Source organism: Monodelphis domestica, chromosome 1, assembly GCF_027887165.1.
Source record: "Monodelphis domestica isolate mMonDom1 chromosome 1, mMonDom1.pri, whole genome shotgun sequence".
In the NCBI taxonomy this organism is placed as follows: Eukaryota; Metazoa; Chordata; class Mammalia; order Didelphimorphia; family Didelphidae; genus Monodelphis; species Monodelphis domestica.
The window spans coordinates 22441360-22461570 of NC_077227.1; the positions used below are offsets into that span (position 1 = coordinate 22441360).

At 40.1% G+C, this 20211-nt stretch overlaps 1 protein-coding gene across 1 annotated transcript in view; it reads right to left on the minus strand.

The window, feature by feature from the left end:
• The window catches only part of TMEM26 (transmembrane protein 26), a 60319-nt gene that overhangs the window by 29529 nt on the left and 10579 nt on the right, over positions 1-20211 (minus strand). Inside the window, exons 2-4 of the mRNA XM_056795918.1 lie at positions 10370-10448; positions 3162-3275; positions 1248-1468 (exon numbers count right to left, since the gene is read on the minus strand). Of these exons, the coding sequence (XP_056651896.1) occupies positions 1248-1468; positions 3162-3275; positions 10370-10448 (414 nt within the window). The remainder of the gene's footprint in view (positions 1-1247; positions 1469-3161; positions 3276-10369; positions 10449-20211) is intronic.

The following is a 20211-nucleotide window of genomic DNA, read 5'->3' on the forward strand; positions in this document are numbered from 1 at the left end:
AAAAATATACCCTATGTTCTGTATAAAGAATTTAGTATATACTACATGATATATATAAACATATTTTATAAATATATACTATAAAAACAAATGTAAATTTCTATATGCTATATAATAAATATACTATATGATAAATATAACATACTCTATAAATATTATATTCTATATAAACCAAATATAAATATGTTTAATAAATGAATCACAAAATATATATAAAACAGTCATGTAATCTTGGTGTGGACAGGGAAGGCTCTAGGGGCTGAAGGGGTAGGAAAGTGAGTGTTGGCCATGAAAGACTCCATGCAGAAGGTGACTCCTGAGCTGAAATTTCCTGAAGGAAACCAGGTATTCTAAGAGGTGGGTATGGGGAGAGAGTGCCTTCCCAGCATAGGGCCCAGGCTGTGCAAAGCCATGGAGATTGAGATGGAATCTCATATGGGAGGAACAGTAATAAGGATTATATCATGGTACTGTATACTGAAAACTATTGCCATCCCCAATATAAACCAAGAATCCTCTTTCCAAAAAATACACCAAGTCTCAAAAGGATGCCTCCTCCTCCTCCTCCTCCTCCTCCTCCCCCTCCTCTTCTTCCTCCTCCTCCTCCCCCTCCTCTTCCTCCTCCTCCTCTTCCCTTCTCACCCATCTCCTCCTCCTCTTCCTCCTCCTCCTCTTCCTCCTCCTCCCCTTCTTCCTTCTCTTCCTCCTCCTCCTCCCCATTCTCTTCCTCCTCCTCCCCCTCCTCCTTCTCTTCCTCCTCCTCCTCTTCCCTTCTCTTCCTCCTCCTCCTCCCCATTCTCTTCCTCCTCCTCCTCCTCTTCCCTTCTCACCCTCCTCCTCCTCCTCCTCTTCCTCCTCCTCCTCCTCCTCCCCTTCTTCCTTCTCTTCCTCCTCCTCCTCCCCATTCTCTTCCTCCTCCTCCCCCTCCTCCTTCTCTTCCTCCTCCTCCTCTTCCCTTCTCACCCTCCTCCTCCTCCTTCTCTTCCTCCTCCTCCTCCTCCTCCTCTTCCCTTCTCACCCTCCTCCTCCTCCTTCTCTTCCTCCTCCTCCTCCCCCTTCTCTTCCCTTCTCACCCTCCTCCTCCTCCTTCTCTTCCTCCTCCTCCTCCCCTCCTCTTCCCTTCTCACCCTCCTCCTCCTCCCCATCCTCTTCCTCCTCCTCCTCCTCTTCCTCCTCCCCCTCCCTCTCATCCTTTTCCCTTCTTCCCCTCCCCCTCCTCCTTCTCCCCCCTCCCCTCCCCCCCTCACCTCACATTGTGCTCTTCCAGGGTCTCGCTAGTAAACTCGAGTATGTCGGCCGCGGTCCCCACAAACATGAGGAGGAGCTGAGAGAGCTGGTCCCGGGTGATGCCCCCGCCGATGGGCAGAAGCCACCTCCCAATGATGAGCATTAACAAGAAGGTCTGGTGGAGTCCCAGCGTCCAAACTTTCTCGCACACAGTCGATAAATCGTTGACAAAACCTTTGGCCTGTTTAGAGGAAAAGCCACACGAACGGAGGGTCACAAGGAAGTCGCTGGAGACGGACCACCCCAGCGGCTCTGAGCTTCCACTTCTGTCCTCATTCGCCTCTAAGACTGCAGGAAGCTTGTTCTTCTGAGGGTGGGATCGCTCGTTCTAGCCCGCGCAGTGAAAGAGTTACAAGTCTGAATCCTTTTCTCTTTCTCACTTCAGAGAACACGAATGGGGAACACAAGTGAAAAAAAAGGTAAGAATAATGCAAAAAGGGGGCAGCTGGGTGGCCCAGGGGATAGAGAGCCAGACCCAGAGACGGGAAGTCCTGGGTTCAAATTTGGCCTCAGACACTTCCCAGCTGTGTGACCTTGGCCAAGTCACTTGACCCCCATTGCCTAGCCCTGACCACTCTTCTGCCTTGGAGCCAATAAGATGGAAGGTAAGGGATGTTTTTCTTTTTTTCCTTTTTTTAAGAATGTAAACAGTCCCCTCTATTAACCTGTAACTAGCAAGTCAGTGAAATCCCTCTTGGCTTCCCCAAGGATGGCATTAGGCAGCCAGATGCATAATCACGTATTCAAATCTCTGCTTAAAGTACCTTCTGCATCCCCCATCATCCCCCTGGAGAGTGTCATGAGACAAAATGAATGAAGACATGAAACTCTCCCAACAGTCCCCCTTCCAAGAGCGGCTGCGGAACATGCAGCGCTTTCTGCTCTCTTGTCTTCTCTCGGTTTAACAGGCATCCAATGAGAACCCGAACAAGCTCAGCCTCTTCTACATGGTGCAATTCCTAACCATCGGCCTTTCTCTTTGCCTATTCCTATGGCAGCGAGGCTGATGAGGAAGCATTTGGAGGGCGGCGGTGCCTTATCCAATACGGACAGACGCTGGAGGGGCCTTGGAGGCCCCGAAGTCCCGGATTCCTCACTTTTTGTGTCCCAGACACACCCACGGAGACCTCAGAGTAATATGTTAAACTCAGAAAAAGTAAAGGATTATAAAGTAAGTCAATTCTATGGAAATAGAACCATTAAAGGGCAGCTAAGTGGCTCAATGGATTGAAAGCCATTTTCAAAAGAAAAAGGGAGGCCCTGGGTTCAAATCCAGCCTCAGACATTTTGCAGCTGTGTGACCCTGACCAAGTCCCTTACCCCTATAGCCTAACCCTTACCACTCTTCTGCCTTGAAACCCATACACAGTATTGATTCTAAGCAGAAGGTAAGCGTATTTTTTTTAAAGAAAGAAAAATATATATTTATCAAAATATTTCAGAAGCCAAGTTCGCCATCCCCAGATTTAAGCAGTCCTGATCCAGTCTAATGCCTTCATTTTAAAGATGGGAAAAGAGGCTCAGGTCTATGACCTAACTCATCCAAGGCCATACAGATGGTAAGGGGCAGGGGTAGAGCAGAAGAAAGAGCCAAGCCTGGAATCAGGAAGACTTCAGTTCTAATGTAGTTTAGGATACTTACTGTGTGACCCTGGACAAGTCATTCACCCCTGATTGCCTCAGTTTCCCCATATATGAAATGGGGGCAATATTAGCACCTAGCCCCCAGGGTTGTTGTGAGAATCAAGTGAGATAATAATTGTAAAGCACTTAACACAGTACCCGGCACATAGTAGAAGTTACATGAATATTATAAATTATTATTCTCCCTTACCACTAGATCTTTCAATACAAGAAAGAGAAACGTCTCTTACTGTCTCAAGGAGAGCCTCAGCCACCGTGTTGTGATTCTTCATCAACTGAGTTTGATTGAAGTCTGCCTTGCTACTGGCATTCGGAGACGTTCCTTCAGCCTGGTTACTGCAATACTTAAAAATATATGTACATATAATATGTATGTATACATAATATGGCAATATAAATATATTATATATCAGTGCAAAGATTACACAAGCAGATGTCATTTTAACATCTCTCTTATCTCACCACTCAACATGGCTACCATCTTGGTTCAGCTGCCTGATCCCTCTCCCCAGACTATTGAAATCCTAACTTATTTCCATCCATCAGTTTTTTGCACCAGATGTTTGAATCAAATCATTCTCTGAAATGTTAAGTTTCTTCATGAAATTCCTGGATTCTAGGGCTACCTTCCTGTGGACCACCATAATATCTTGGACCAGAATCCCAGTTTAGGTCACTGAGCCTAAATCACAGCTGAAGATCTTATTTATAGGTATAAATACATTCAAGAGAGAAGGATTACAACAACAACAACAACAACAAAAAGCCTTTTTGTCACCAAAAAGGGACAGGAAGTGTATTAAGAAGAAAAGAAAATTGTACATCAAATAGTTACGTGAAGGCTTTGTGACTGAGCAATTCACCACTTTTTTGTGCTCTTACATGTTCTCCAAGATTATACATTCCAGTCCTTGTGCCTATCTGTACTGTTTGAGGGAGTTTTCTAGTCAGAGAATTCCCACAAACCAATGAAAAAAATCACAGATCTAGAAAAAGTGTGTCCATATGTGTAGAAACTAACCACTCACCAAGGACCACCTGAGCTAAGTCTGGAACACTCAGCACTGGCAGGTCTTAAGGTCCTAAGATTATGGACTTAGAACTGGAGAGGACTCCAGAAGCCGTCCATTCCAACCCTTTCATTCTGCTGGATGAGAAACTGAGACCTAAAAAGACCAACTTCCTTGCCCAAGGGCAGACGAGAAATAAATGACAGCCAGTATTAAAATTCAGGTCCTCTGAAATCAAATCAAGTGACTCTCCCTCTAGATCATGCTATGGCCATGGCAGTCCAAGACACAAATGGCCATCCGTCCACGGAAAGGGAGCAATGGGAGCAGCCCTTCCACGTGGTCTTTAGGTCATTGATCAATGTTCATTTAACCACTGGCACTCTAAATGTGTGCTCTTTATCCAACAACTAATGAGCTGATGAGTTACTAAAGGAAATGAGCCATAGCGATAATGACATTCTCTCCATGAGGAAAACTCGAAAATATAAATGAATGAACAGGAAAGTCTGAGGGAGGAGCAAAATCAGGGATAAGAGACAGGCTGGGGCCATTGGAAGGTACAGCAGATTCAAAGTCAGGGTTTACTTGGATGCTCTGCAAACAATAAAATGGAGGTGGGTTAGGCTAAGAGTTAGGACCACTTGATTGTATTAGACTTAGAAACTCTAAGCCTTTGGTGTGACTTCTCTAATGACTGAAATTCTGGAGACACAGTATTTCTTCATTTGAAAATAACTTATTAAGTGTCCGGTCAAGACGTCTTTATTACAGTCAAAGGATTCTCCAGAATTCTCCAAAGACTCTGGGAACTCCTGGCTCAGGTACCTACGTGTACTTTTGGGAGCTCATTATTCAGCTCCTTCCTTGACTACCTCAAAACATCTCTAATTGGTCATGGCTCACTGGGAGGTGGTCCATCAAACCCTCAGCCCTTCCCCACACCCTCAGGTAGACAGGTGATGATTTGTCTCATATGCTGGAAAAGAATCCTTGCAAAAAGCCGGAATCAGTGAAAGGAACACGTTCCTAAGGACAAAGAGAATTCAAAGATCTGTAGGCTGGATGGTGCCTAAGGTTCGCAGAAAATCTTCTTTACTGCACACAAACTGATTTCAGCCTTTCTATTCTAGGATCCTGATAGGAGAACTAATACAGTATATGAAAAACAAATTCTCACACTCCTCTGAGCCTCGGTTATCCTTATTCCTATGTGAGGGGGTAGAATGGACCTGCAGAAGCCCTTTGCAAGTTAGCATTAGAGTTAAAAGATTTTGATTTGGGGTCCTGTGAAGTAGGAGGTTTCCTGTTGTATAGATTGTAGCTTTTATATGAAAGAGTACAGACAAGAAGCATTCAAGATAAGAAAATCTGGAGAGGTGGCAATCAGACCCACCGGAGAGAGTATCTACGTGGTGAGATCAGATACATTGCAGTGGGGAAGATCATCCTAGCTCCATGAGAACAGCTCCACAAGATGGAAATTAAATGCTGTCCAGCTCCCTTCAAGGCTTAGCTGCAGAGCAATCTCTTCCACGAGACTCTTCCTAATGGCCCTAGAGCTTAGCATGTCCTTCCATTCCCTACCTCCATTCTCCAGCTGAAAAGGATTTGTATTTTCTTTGTATTTTTCTTGAGAAGCACCTAGTGGTTGAGAAGGTAGAGATCTGAACTTGGAGTCGGGAAGTGTTTCAGCCTCTGACATGTCCTGGCTCCATGAATTGGGCAAACCAATCTCAGGTATCTAGGCAGATCCTGATGACCTGAAGCTGCTGAGAAAATGCTAACTAGAAGGAGGTTCCTCATGGTGGAGTTCCAGAGTGTATCGATGCCCATTCATAACCAGCTCACCAGGGTCCACCAGTAAATTTTCAGTATGAACACTTCTGTTTCAGAAATCAACAAATATTTGTCATATTAATAAATAATATTAAATATCATTTGTGGTTCTGTTGATTATCTAGACTTGAAAAAGTGATGGAGAGTATGTTAAGGAAATAGATTAGATTCTTGGTTTTGTGATAGGGAAAGGGCATTTTTGCAAACAAACTGAGTAAGACATATGTCAGAGTGATTGACAGGAGCATGTGACTGAGTGTCACATGGGAGCCTAGAGGCCAAGATCTGGGGAAAGTTCTAAGGTCCCAACTGTCTGGACACTTCTCTCCTGGAAGGACCTAAGGTTGGAGGTTTGGAAAAACAGGTTTCTGCTTTTCCTGATAACAACTGAAGAGAGGAATCTTTGAAACTGGCTGCTGGCAGCTTGAGTAAAGATTGAGGACACTCTTCACCGCTGGACAGTTATCAACTGAAGATCCTGACCCATTGATTGGACTCCATTTGTGAGACTTGGTTATTGGGAAAACTTACTGCTTAGCTTAGAATAAGATAGTTTTAGATAGATTTCTAGAAACTGGTGTTTAAGATAACTTGTAGTAATTCTCCTAACCCCTGTTCCTTCCTCCCCTTCCCAGCCAATAAATCTGAATTTGTATATGTTTCCCTCTTGTTCATTCCTCACCAAATTCCTGTTGTAACAGTTTGGCAGAGCCAGACAGGTTTATTACATGTGTATTATATGTTTATTGTATGTATTTCTGGATTATACTTAAGTAACCAACATAACAGTTTGGATTTTTTTTTTTCCAGAGAGCTGGTTGTTAAACATTTACAACATACCACCAACAGTTCCCTAGGATTATGGCAATGAAAACAAAAGTCTCAATAGTATTTTGTATCTATCTATCTATCTATCTATCTATCTATCTATCTATCTATCCATCCATCTATCTATCCATCCATCTATCTATCCATCCATCTATCTATCTATCCATCTATCTATCTATCTATCCATCTATCTATCTATCCATCCATCTATCTATCTATCTATCTATCCTTCTATCTATCCATCTATCTATCTATCTATCCTTCTATCTATCCATCTATCTATCTATCCATCTATCTATCCATCTATCTATCTATCCATCTATCTATCTATCCATCCATCTATCTATCCATCCATCTATCTATCTATCTATCTATCTATCTATCTATCTATCTATCTATCTATCTATCCATCTATCCATCTATCTATCTATCCATCTATCTATCTATCCATCTATCTATCTATCCATCTATCTATCTATCCATCTATCTATCCATCTATCTATCTATCCATCTATCTATCTATCCATCCATCTATCTATCTATCTATCTATCTATCTATCTATCTATCCATCTATCTATCTATCTATCTATCTATCTATCTATCTATCTATCTATCTATCTATCTATCATATATTGCACTTCCCAACACCCCTCAAACTACCACTAGAATATAACTTGTTGAAGAAAGGAACAACTATCATATTTCCTTATTATCTCTAGAGCCCAACTCAGTGCCAAGATGATCTCAGGTGCTTAGAATGGAAGGGAATGGAATGGACCTAAATTCCAGCTCATCATTATGACTGATCTTTCTCGAAAAGCCCATCATCCATAATGTTCTTGGGGTCAAGAGAGCCTTATGGCGAATCAGGCAGATTAAATGTGATCCCACATCCATTTCACGACATATCTTATTTGGGAGAGTCTTTTTCTTAAAATATAAGGAGGGGGAGGAGTTCTCTGGCTTAAATACTCACTCCAATGTGTTGTTCATTTTTCTCTGCCTGAAAAACTTGTACCCCATCCGTCATTTGGTTAGAGGCCAAAATTTACTCTACCAGAAGTGCAGTGAAAGCATATTTGGGTTTCCATTTTCACAGGAATTTGTATTTGTGAGAGAACTGTTTGTGTGTGTGTGTGTGTGTGTGTGTGTGTGTGTGTTTCATCTAGGCAGATGCTCGGGATGAAGAGAGTAGCAAAAGGAGAGAGGCGTAGGCAGGAGAAGAAGAGTAGTGGGCCACTCCGGAGCAGTGTGGCAGCCAATGCAAATTTTACAAGCTGGGGGGGAGGGAGGGGTTGGAAGAAAAAAAGAAAAAGAAACAACAGCTTTTGTGGGTTTGAGGAATTTCAAAATTCCTCCGCAAAGCTAACCTATATGTGACATATACACATTCATGGACGCATTCACACATTTAGAGATCTTGGAATTTTGAGTGGAATTATCTTTAAAGAAAACAAGCCTCCTCCTAAAGTTGCTGAAAGTACAGATTTCATAGTTATTCTGCTGTTTTTCATTCCTTCTCTCCACTGTGCTCCCTCTGAGGGCTGACAAAGAGGCAGTGAAGAACCTATTTCTTTCTTTCCTCCACAGAACCTTAGATTTTAATACATGACATGTTAGAAATAAGTAAAACGTAGAGGCAAGAGCCCCCATCCCTCTGAAGGAGAGCACAGCTGTTTGGACCATCTCTGGTCGCCACTCATAGAGGAACAAAGGGAACAATGTCCCAAAACATGGCGCCTCCAATGAAGCAAACAGCCTCCTGCACAGGAGCCTGGGAAAACTCCCCAACACCCTGCACTGACCTTGATTGCTTGATTCCTGGGTTCTGGAGTGGGTTGTATTTAGAAATGGAGAACCCGATGGGATTTTGAAGGCTTTATCCATCTCACATACAAGTGAACTGGGGAAGCCCACAGCTTGGCACTAACAACAGACTCCTTTTGTCAGATGTAGGTGATCATCACATGGCTCGGCCCATTGTCCCTTGCCGTGGTTGTTATATTTTAATAAAATTCAAAGGAATCATTCTCAAACTGAAGACATGTTGAGATTGCAATACACAATATGTTTTACGTGTAAAATGAATTTGCTTATAACCATTATTAAAATGTTACCCGACTTCCTTTTTTTTTTTTCATGATGTTTCTTTGATTCCCAGGCATTTCTGGGAGAAAAACAACAAAGCTGTTCTCCCAACTGGCCCTCCACCCTTGATACAAAGAAGTATAGTTAAGCAAGAATACCTGATAGTGATTTTATCTTCCAATTCAACCTCTCTCTACTAGAATGGGGTCATCACCACTAAGTCCTGGGTTCAAATTTTCCTTGGCTATTTAATAGCTATATTTCTCTGGAAAAGGTCCTAAACCCCTCTCAGACTCAATGTCATTATCTATAAAAGTAAGATAATTATAATTGCACATACCACTCACAGGGTTGTTATTAGAAAATAATGAACTACTATACAGAAAATTCTTTGCAAACTTGTATGTGCCATTTAAATCCTAGCTATTATTTTTTTTCCTCATCTATTTTGGCACAATTCCTACAGACTGAAATTTAGAATTATTTCCCTATTAACTAAATGATTATTTGATGAGTGTGTGTGTGTGTGTCCATATGTGTTCATTTCTTTCCTTTAGCTTGACATCCAGAATAAAGATGCTTACTCTTCTTCAAGTGCTCTGCCTTTATCCAGTCATATTTAAGGTCTTCTATGTATTTGGGGACACTGCATTGTAGGAAGAATGGTGACAAAGTCCATGATATCCAGAAGATAATAAGATCTTAGGTGGACTGTTGAAAGGGACCTTAGCATTCCTTTCTAGTCCAACCTCCACATTTTATACATGAGAGAATTGAGACTCATGGATGATCACAATCCTGTCCAACATCACCTAGGTAGTATAGTGCAGAGGTAGGATTTGAACCCAGGTTCTCAAACTCCAGAGACAGTACTTTTCCAGTATAAAAATACAAAGAATTGGCACAATCATAAATATATTGCATGAAAAGGAATATCATCCCCTTCTGGGATGCGATTCTGAATGGAATGACTTTTTCATTGAGTTATAAAATGTTGTTGTTGTTGTTGAATGGAATGACTTTTTCATTTAGTTATAAAATGTTGTTGTTGTTGTTGTTGTTGTTGTTGTTGTTGTTGTTGTTGTTGTTGTTGTTGTTGTTGTTGTTGTTGTTGTTGTTGTTGTTGTTGTTGTTGTTGTTGTTGTTGTTGTTGTTGTTGTTGTTGTTGTTGTTGTTGTTTCATTATTTCCTACTCTTGATGGCTCCATTTGGGGTTTTCTTGGCAGAGATACTACAATGGCATTTTCTTCTCTAGCTCTTTTTACATATGAGGAACTGAAACAAATAGGGTTAAGTGACTTGCCCAGGTTTGTGGAGCTGATAAGTATATGAGATTGGATTTGAACCCATACAGATGAAACTTCCTCACTTCAGGCTCAGCACTCTAACCACTGTGCCATCTAGCTTCCCTTTGAGTAACTACTCAATATTAAATAACAATGAAATAAAAACCAAAAATTAAATGACAAAATTAAATAACAATTTGTTATTATTAAATAAATAAATTAAATTAAATAATTAATATTGAATACAATGGAGCTTTGACCAGTCATGATGACCAGGCTCTCTAAGCCAAGTCAACCTCTCCAGGCAATGACTGGGTTGGACCCAAGAGTTTTGACTGCTAAAGGCTACATCTCAATTTTCTCTCTTAATTTCCTAAAGGAATTACCTGAGTCTCATGGTGCATCTCCAGGAGCCATAACGATGGCACAATGCTAATCAGATATAAAAATATGGCGGGCGAAAACCTGTGGAGGCAAAGACAAACAGCGTCATTTGGAACAGAACCTGCTTCGAGAACTGTCCTTGTTCGAGGGGAAATTGTGTTATGTGATTCCTGCCATATGGATTCCAGAGAAACAATGCAACTGCAAAAGACACTCACAGCTGCCATTCTCGCTGAATTTCTAATCAAGCTAAGAAATGTTCACTTTGATATGGCGTCATGGGACATTGCCAACGAGCTATAGGAATATGACTTAGATTTTGTTTCAAAAGTGATTTATACCTCCTCGGCCCAATCATAGCCATCTTTCTTTGATTCAAAAAGAAAATAAAACACAAAAGCCGTGAAACACAAAGCTGGGTCATTGATGTCGGTTCCCTACTTATCCTGTAAAGCTCTAAGCCTAAAGAGTGCCAGGTCAATGGGGGCTCTGTGTTTGTGCCTATATGTGTACATGCACACACAAACACACAACCACACACATGTACATGCATGTCTATATCATCTTATATGTGCATGTCAGCATGGTTGTTTGCACAAGCATGCACATAAATGTATATGTGGATATGTTTGTATATTATATGTATTTCTATAATAGAGAGAAAAATATCCTTGTTTAATATTATTTGCATTCATCACTAATAAATACACACGCATCCATGTATAGGTGTATTTTCACATACACTCGCATAGCCCCACATGCACAGATACAAGCCTCACTCTTGAGATGTCATCCGTGTAGTTTCCTAGTTGTCTCCGATGACTCGTCCTGAGGCCACGTCTTCCTGCCTTCTGGGCTGGCCCTGCATGGCTCGGCCAGGTTGCTTTCCCTATAAGGTAGACTTAGTGGGCGCCGTTTACAACGGGGTTCGAACCCTGCCGAGAGGCCTGTGTGTGCCATTCTACGCTAGTCCCAATATTGGTAGGAAAGCCATCTGCAGCTCGAACTCGATGCATCCCAAAAAGCAGGAGTTACAATCAAAGGAGACGGAATGACAAAAGCGGCTCCTCCGAGGAAGCCTCCTTAGCTTTAACTTTACCTTAAATACTGAAGGGATATTTTTATTCCTCGATTCTAAAATTATAAGGCATGTGAAGGGTAAATTTAACATCACAAATTAATAATATGGGAAAAAGTGGGGGGAAAAGCCAAATCTTGCAGCAGCTGTTATTTATATTTCTTATTTATACAGGTTTGGAAAATGCAAACAAAACAGATGATTATATATAGACCTACACACATGAATAGGCCCATAGATCCCAATGGGCAGCTAGTACAATGGAAAGGGTTCCAGGCTTGGAGTCCATTAGACTCCTCTTTGCAAGTTCAAATCTGACCTCAGACACTTACTAGCCATGTGATTCCAGGCATTTCACCCTGTTTTGGGCCTCACTTTCCTCATCTGTAAAATGAGCTGGAGAAGGAAATGGCAAACTATTCTGGTCTTAGACACTCACTGGCTGTATGGCCCTGGACAAGTCACTTCACTCTGCCTGCCAGCGTTTCCTCATCTGTAAAATGAGCTGGAGAAGGAAATGGCAAACCATGCTGGTATCTTTGCCAAGAAAACCCCAAATGGGGTTACCAAGAGTCAGACGTGACTGAAGAAGACTGAACATGTGCGCACACACATGTGCATTTTCATGTGTACATACATCATCAACTAGAGAAAATAGACATGTAGTATCGACATACATATATAAATGACCTATAATCTAATAAGAGATATCCACACATACCTACCAGATTGAGATTCCTGTCGTAAGGGCTAGCCTGACTTCTCAATCCTTCCATTAACTTAGGTTAACAGCTCATCTATTAATTAGAATCTTAAGAAATCTGCACAGAGAGATTAAGTCACTTCCCAGAAGCACACAGCCAATAGGCATCAAGGACAGGATTGAACTCAACTTTTCCAAAGTCCAAGGCTCTTCTGCTAGCCACTGAGCCACAAAGCCTTTCATCTAAGTGGCTATTTTTTAGTGAACTAAGATATTTTGCAAAAAAATTTTAAATTAAAAAATTATTCACCCAATTAAAAATCAGACAGGACTCCCTAGAAATAGCCTCTGTGTTGGTTTGGGAAGGGAAAAAAAAAAGAAGGTTATTATCTCAGGCCTCTCTCTTTTCATTGGAGAGGTGGACAGGGCTAGCCACGGCAGCAACATGGCACATGCCTCATCAGATTAATTATTTTATTTTGTTCCACCATTGCGGGTGAAGAAGGCATCATTAGAAATAACAGAATTGCAAAAACACAAAGAAAGCATCAATACAATTTAAAAGACAAAAACTGAAAACAGAGGCCGAGTCCGTCCAAATCCTCTCCTGATGGATGGCTTCTGGAAGCTGTCGTTGAGTTGGTATGTGTTTTTAAAATATTGGGATCCTTGGGGGCAGCTGGGTGGCTCAGTGGATGGAGAGCCAGACCTAGGGATGGGAGGCCCTAGGTTCAAATCTGGCCTCAGACACTTCCACCTGGGTGACCCTGGGTAACTCACTTAACCCCCATTGCCTAGCCCTGACCACTCTTCTGCCTTGGAGCCAATACACAGTTTTGACTGTAAGGGTTTAAAAATAATAAATAAATAAATGAATAAATGAATAGATGAATAAATAAACAGACAGACAGACAAATAAATGAATGAATGAATGAATAAACATACAAATAAATTTATGAATGAATGAATAAATAGATAAATGAATGAATGAATAAATGAACAAACACATAAACAAAAAAATAAATGAATGAATAAATGAATGGATGAATGAATGAATAAATAAACACACAAATAAATTAAATGATCAAACAAACAAATAAATGATTGAATGAATGAATAAATAAACAGACAAACAAATGAATGAATAAATAGATAAATGAATAAATGAATGGATGAATAAATAAACACATAAACAAATAAATGAATGAATGAATAAATAAATAAATAGATGAATGAATGAATGAAGAATAAATGAATGAATGAATAAACACAAATTAAAAATAAATAAATGAACAAATAAACAAATGAATGAATGAATGAATGAATGAATGAATGAATGAATGAATGAATGAAATATTGGGATGCAGAACTCCCCCTACTGACACACATCTCCTTCTCATACTCTAGGACTGTGCTCCCTCTGTGTTGCCTTAGATTACTGTAAAGGCTGCATCACTCTCTTGGCATCACTCTTGGCATCACTAAATTGGAATAAAGGATGAGGTTACAATCTGTAATGACTGCTGAAAGCCTTCATGGGACACACCAACCCTCTGGAAGGACATCAAAGCCTCCTGCTTCATATTCCTCTAAAACATCAAGAAGAAAAGGAGCTGGGAGGATGGGCTCTTTGACCTTGGGTATCAGGGGAAACATAAGGAGGCATCCCTTCCCTTGGGCAAATGGGAAAGGAAGTAAATTGGAAGCACAAGGGACAGTTGAGATATGTGAGCCTTTGTTGGAAGATTCCAGCTGTTGGCTGACCTTCCATTGTACAGCTTCTCTTAGGGACAGTCATCAAAAATATTTCACCAAATCTCAGAGCTGGAAGGGACCTCAGACACCATCCAGAAAAACCAGTACAGGGGCAGGAAGGCACTTCAGCAATCTTCCCATGATCATCCACTTTGGGCTTGGATAGCACAGCTCTGTGTGTGTGTGTGTGTGTGTGTGTGTGTGTGTGTGTGTGTGTGTGTGTGTGTGTGTGTGTGTATTTCCAGGAAGTCACTCAATGAGTACAATAAGTATTAAAAAGAACACAAGATGTGCAGTCGGATGGACTTAAAAATGAACATACACTAACTCCAAATATTACATTTTATGAGATTTATTAATAATAACTAAAATAAAAAAGCTACAGTAAAAAGGGAGCTTACTCAGCCGCTGTCCCGAGAGATGAGAGAAAATGGCGGAGTTACAGCCAACTATAGAGAAAACATGGAAAGGGGAGAGGAATTCTGGGAAATACTAAAGGAATTCTGGGGAATGTAGTTCAGAGGTACAACATTTCCATTTAAAGCTTCGCCAGACTCTGCCTCTTACTGTATGACCTTAGAAAAGTCATTGGCTCATCCGTCTAGATCAAGAAGGAAGCTTCCATCCTGGGAGCCTCCCGTTTCCCCTCTATAAAATAGGGTAGAGGCAGGGGTGGTCTCAGTAATCTGGAAGGAGACTTCCGGCCCCAAGTCCTCTGGTGGGAGGAAATATGATCCTTTAAAAATCTGGCCATCCCTGTTATTTTCATGCCAACTTATCATCTGGTTAAAATGGGAGAGCTGCTGTTTTTTTTTTTAATTTTTATTTTATTACTGGTGTACTAAAGCATCCTGTCACAGTAGCAATGTGACCTAACACCACATTGTTTCTCAGTGGATATTCAATAATCTAGAAATGTTCACTTTATAAACTGAAATCTGCTCTCTCTTGTCCAAATATATTCTGTTCTTTATTCCAACTGAACTTGGTCAACAGCCATCGCCAATCTACAGTTTCTCTCTGCAGCGCCCCCTGTTGGTCACAGACTGTATGAAGCGAGCAGAACGTCCGGAAATTTGTCAGTTTCGATTATGGCCACGCCCAAGCACAGAAACCTACTCATAACGTGAAACAGCATCTCCATACGTTGCAATCTAGCCATCGTGAATCTCGGGAGGCTCAGTATGCTGCTCCTGCATCACACGTTACCTTTTTGCCTCTCACCACAAGGCAAGTAATTGTAGAATGTGTTTAGATCAAAATACTATTTTGATCTCTGCAGACACATTATTTCTTTTCTTTCATTAAAAAAACAAAATTTTCTTTTCTAAGCCAGCGACAGCCAACAAAACATTCACACAAGCTACACCTATGAAATATGAAGCTCCAAAAGATTAAACAATTTGCTTAAAAAACTACTTTAAAAATGTATCTATTAACAAAATGATTTTTAAAATCAACCATCTCCTTCCCTGTCATCTCTGACTTTTTTCTTTCTTCTCTCTGTCTGTATATGTGCGAATTTATTTATTTTTGCTATGAGGGATCTTGGGATAGAGGTTAGGAGACAATCCTTATGAATCATAAAGACTGTTTCAAGACTCACCTCTGAGACACGGTGGCTAAATGGTAACCAGACAAGACAAATCTGTCCGTGCCCTAAGAAATTGTCTTCGGATTCTGCATTGTAGAAAAGGTGTTGCTCTGCATTAGCAGAAAGAGTTCCTTATGCTGTTGAAACTAGAGCCACTATCAGATAGGACAATATGACAGCAAAGGAAAGTGATAAATACTGGAGGGAATGTGCATTGTTGGTGGAGCTGCGACCTGATCCAATCATTCTGGAGGGCAATTTGGAATTATGCCCAAAGGGCCATAAAATTGAGCATATGTGTTGATTCTATAATACTACTCCTGGATCTTTACTGCAAAGAGATAATCAAAAAGGGGGAATGATCTGCTTGTGCAAAAATATTTACAGCAGCTCTTTTTGTGGTGGCAAAGAATTGGAAATTGAAGAGATGCCCATCCATTGGGGATTGGCTGAACAAATTATGGTATATGATGGTGATGGAATACTATTGTGCTATAAGAAACAAAATGCAGGATAATTTCAGAAAAAGCTGGAAAGATGTACATCAATTGATGCAAAAAGAAATTAGCAGGACCAGGAGAACATTGTACACAGTAACAGCAATATTGTTCAATGATCAACTGTGAAAGCTTGGCTACTCTCAACTATGCAATGATCTGGGACAATTCTGAAGGACTCATGACAAAGAATGCTACACACTCCCAGAGGAAAAACTGTTAGAGCTGGATGGATGTGGATCAAAACGTTACATCTTTCACATCAGCATATTTGTGATTTTATTTTGGAATTTTGCTTTTGTATGGGTGTGCTTTTGCAATAATGACTAATATGGAAGTGGGTTGCTTACCATCTCCAAGTGGGGTAAAGGAAGGGAGGGAGGGAGGCAGCTTGGATCTTATAATTTTGGAAAACATATGTTGAAAATTATTATTATATGTAATTGGGAAAATAAAATATCTTTGAACTAAAAATAAAAGAAACTACAGAACTGGGCAAAGAAAATCACTTGTATTTTTACTGCTGTTGATGTTCTTGAAGCTAAGATTCATATCCTGCCTCTGCTAGGAATGATTTGATGCCAAGAAATTCATTGAACCATAATAGATTACAATATAATCCTCTAGAACAAAGGTCCTTGGTCTTTTCTGTGTCTGGCAGTTCTGTGAAGCCTTTCTCAGAATATTATAAAATGTATAAAATAAAATATACAAGATTATGAAGGCTATGGGAGAGGTGGGGGGGGAGGAAAAGAAAATGATCTTTGTCTCTAATGAATAATGCTTGGAAATGATCAAATAAAATATTGTTTAAAAAAAAGAAAAACAAACAAAATAACTAAAAAAGAGAAAAAAAAGATTATGAAGGAAACAAGTTATACTGAAATAATTATCTCTACACACATATGTACACATATACACAGAAATGTACACATACATTTATAACTCAAGTGTATATATACACCTACACTTGTCTGTATACATATACATACAGAACATGTATGTTCCTGGGCCCCAATTTAGGAACTCCCAGGCTAGAATTTTTCTACTAGTTATTACCAACCACCTGTAGTCTACCCTGGTGGATGGGGTTTACCACACTAACAAAATCACAGGTTCTTTATGTATCATCATTTTCAAGATGATCTTAATCAGGACATAAATTGTTTGGATTTTTCTCTTTTCACTCTGGATTGTTTCAAACGAGTTTTCCCATGATGCTTCGCATTTCTCATTTCTGACAATATTGTCTTACATTTCTCAGAAGCCTTGCTTAGCTAATGCTCTTTTCTTTATTTTTACTGATGTTGTTTATGATTTTTAGCTCCTCCACTCTTCCCCCACAACTATTAAAATTAAAAATTAAATTTTCCTTAAAATATACATATTAATTAACCAAATTTGTGTTGTATTGGATCTGTATGAAAATGTATGTCTCATTCTGTGCCTAGAGTTTGTCACTTCTCCATTAAAAGAGGAGAGACATGCTTTCTCACTGATCTTCTAGGATTATTTCTATCTCTTGGTTGGTCATTAAGTATTCCTTTTTCCATAGTTCTGAAAAGTAGTTTCTTCCTCACTGCTCTAAATACTTTTTTGCTTTATACCGAGTTTCTGATAAGACTGATTTCCAATTTTCCCAGTCATTTTTGTCCAGTAGTGAGATTTTACCTAGTAGCTGGGGTCTCTGGGTTTACTGAACATTAGGATACTAGGTTCATTTGTTTCTGTATGGTGTATACCTAAGTTATTCCATTGATTGACTTCTCTTTTCTTCACTGTGTCAAACTATTTTGTTAATTACTGCTTTGTAGTATAATATAGTAGTTAAGAGTAGCATTTCTAATGACAAACTACATATTCTAGAAATAACCAGAGGAAAGACCTCTGAATATAATGGAAAGAAAAATTTGGGGAAAAACATACAAGACTATTCTGCAAACACTTGAAACCACAGAAGGGAATGGAATAATGTGTTCAAAAGAGCTAAGGGGCTTAAGATATAACCCAAAGTGATATAAGGTGCCAATTTATATTGAACCACTAATGAAAAATTATTATCATCCAATAAAAAGGAGCATTAGAAGAATTTCCAGAAAGAAAATTGGAACTGATATGTTTTGTTGTTGCTTTAAAAATACCTCAAACAACAGATATACAAGAAAAGTAAATGCATATATAGTAACAAAAGATAATAGCAAGAGGGGAAGCAACGTGGCTCAGTGGATGGAGAGCCAGGCTCAAAGATGGAAGTTCCCAAGATCAAATCTGGCCCCAGACATGTCCCAGCTGTGTGATTCTGGGAAAATCTCTTAACCCCTCATTGCCTATTCCTTACCACTCTTCTGAAAATAACACCAGGAATTATTAATATATTTTGTTCTAAATGAACATAAAGAGATAAAAGTGAAAGCAGAAGTTAAATAGAAGTGATGTTGAAGAAAGAGTCCTGAAATATCATGGACTAAACTTCACAATACTTGGTACATATGAATAAATGCTTTTTGTATAACTAAATAACAGAATGAGAGGAAATGTAAAATGGGAGAGAGGAGGAAAAAGATAGAGCGGAATAAGTGGTGCATCTTAATCAAGTCAAAGGCTTATAATGAAGGTAAAATAACTCTGGTAGTACCTCAGGAAGAAGAAAGCCTAGTAGATACAAATAGAGATTGAATTCAGCAGGGAAAGAGAAATAATGCAATCTTTAAATGATGTTACTGATACCACTAATGTATGCTCCCCTGGGAGAAGGAGGTGTGGGGTGGGGGAGAGGGAGAGAAAGGGAGAGAGAGAGGGGGAGAGAGAGAGAGAGAGAGAGAGAGAGAGAGAGAGAGAGAGAGAGAGAGAGAGAGAGGGATGGAGAGGGAGAGGGAGAGAGAGAGAGAGAGAGAGAGAGAGAGAGAGAGAGAGAGAGAGAGAGAGAGAGAGAGAGAGAGAGAGAGAGAGAGAGAGAGAGAAATGAGGTGAGAAAAGAGGGCTGGGTCTTGCTATACTTTCCCATCCCTGCTGAGGCTTTCAAGTTCTGAAAGGTCTGGAGTGTGAAGAAGGCTTCAGGGCCCCCAGTTCTGTCCTCTTGCCAGTAAAGTCAGGTTAGATTATTGCATCTCCTTCATTCCCACATGCTTTCAAGAGAACACGCTTCAAACTTGTCAAAATCTTGGTAATTTTTCTATCCCCCGAGGAATATTTTACCACTGTTGGCTGTGAAACAACTGAAATATTGTCTTCTATTTGACTTTACTCAAATGGTATGTCACAGATCCACTGGATTTTTGCCCAGAGAAGAGAAAGGAAAAACAGGAAAAATATGGCAGAGAGATACCAACGTTCAGCTCGTAAATATGAGGGTCCGTGAACAAAACTGCAGGAACAAAAGTAAAATGATCTCGCATAAATTTCTTGAACTTACCCAGGTAAAGCATCAACTCCGAATCTATCTATCTTACAGGGTCCCAGCATGTTAAATCTCCACCATCTGGCAAGTTAGTGGGGTTGATGTAATATGGGCTGTCTCTGGCCAGCTGAGCTCAGCATCTTCAGTTCCATCTTTTCTTTCCAGAGAAAAGTGGGAGGAAATTTTCTTGGATGACTATAATGTATTTGGTGGGTTTCAAGGGATTTTGACAACACTTCCCTCTTTAGCTCTCTTGTCTGTTCCTCATATACATGTTTGGTCTATGAGCATGGGTCAGCAGTAATACAGCCGAATTCCTTTAGACTTCTCTAAACTGAAAGGTATTTATTTAATTTCTACAATGTGGAGAAAAGTCAACAGAAGGGGATACTTCCATATTCCTTCAGGTACATGTAAATGACGATTTTTTTTTGGCCCAGATTTAGTATAATTTAGATACATCTTGTTTAAGTTGATGAATGCGGATGAAATGGGAATAGCGAGAAACAGCACCCCATCTCTATCCAAGTCACTGATTTTTAAAGAGTCATGTTAAAATACTCATGAGGCTATGCAATCATGGATCTGGGAGAAAATTCACTGGAGACCTCCTGACATGTTGACATAGAATAATTAACAAATAGCATAGAGAGAGCAAGAAAAATTATTAAGAAGATAGAATTAGGGGGAAGCTGGGTAGCTCAGTGGATTGAGAGCTAGGAAGTCCTAGGTTCAAATTTGACCTCAGACACTTCCCAGCTGTGCGATCCTGGGCAAGTCACTTGACCCCCATTGCCTAGCCTTTACCACTCTTTTGCCT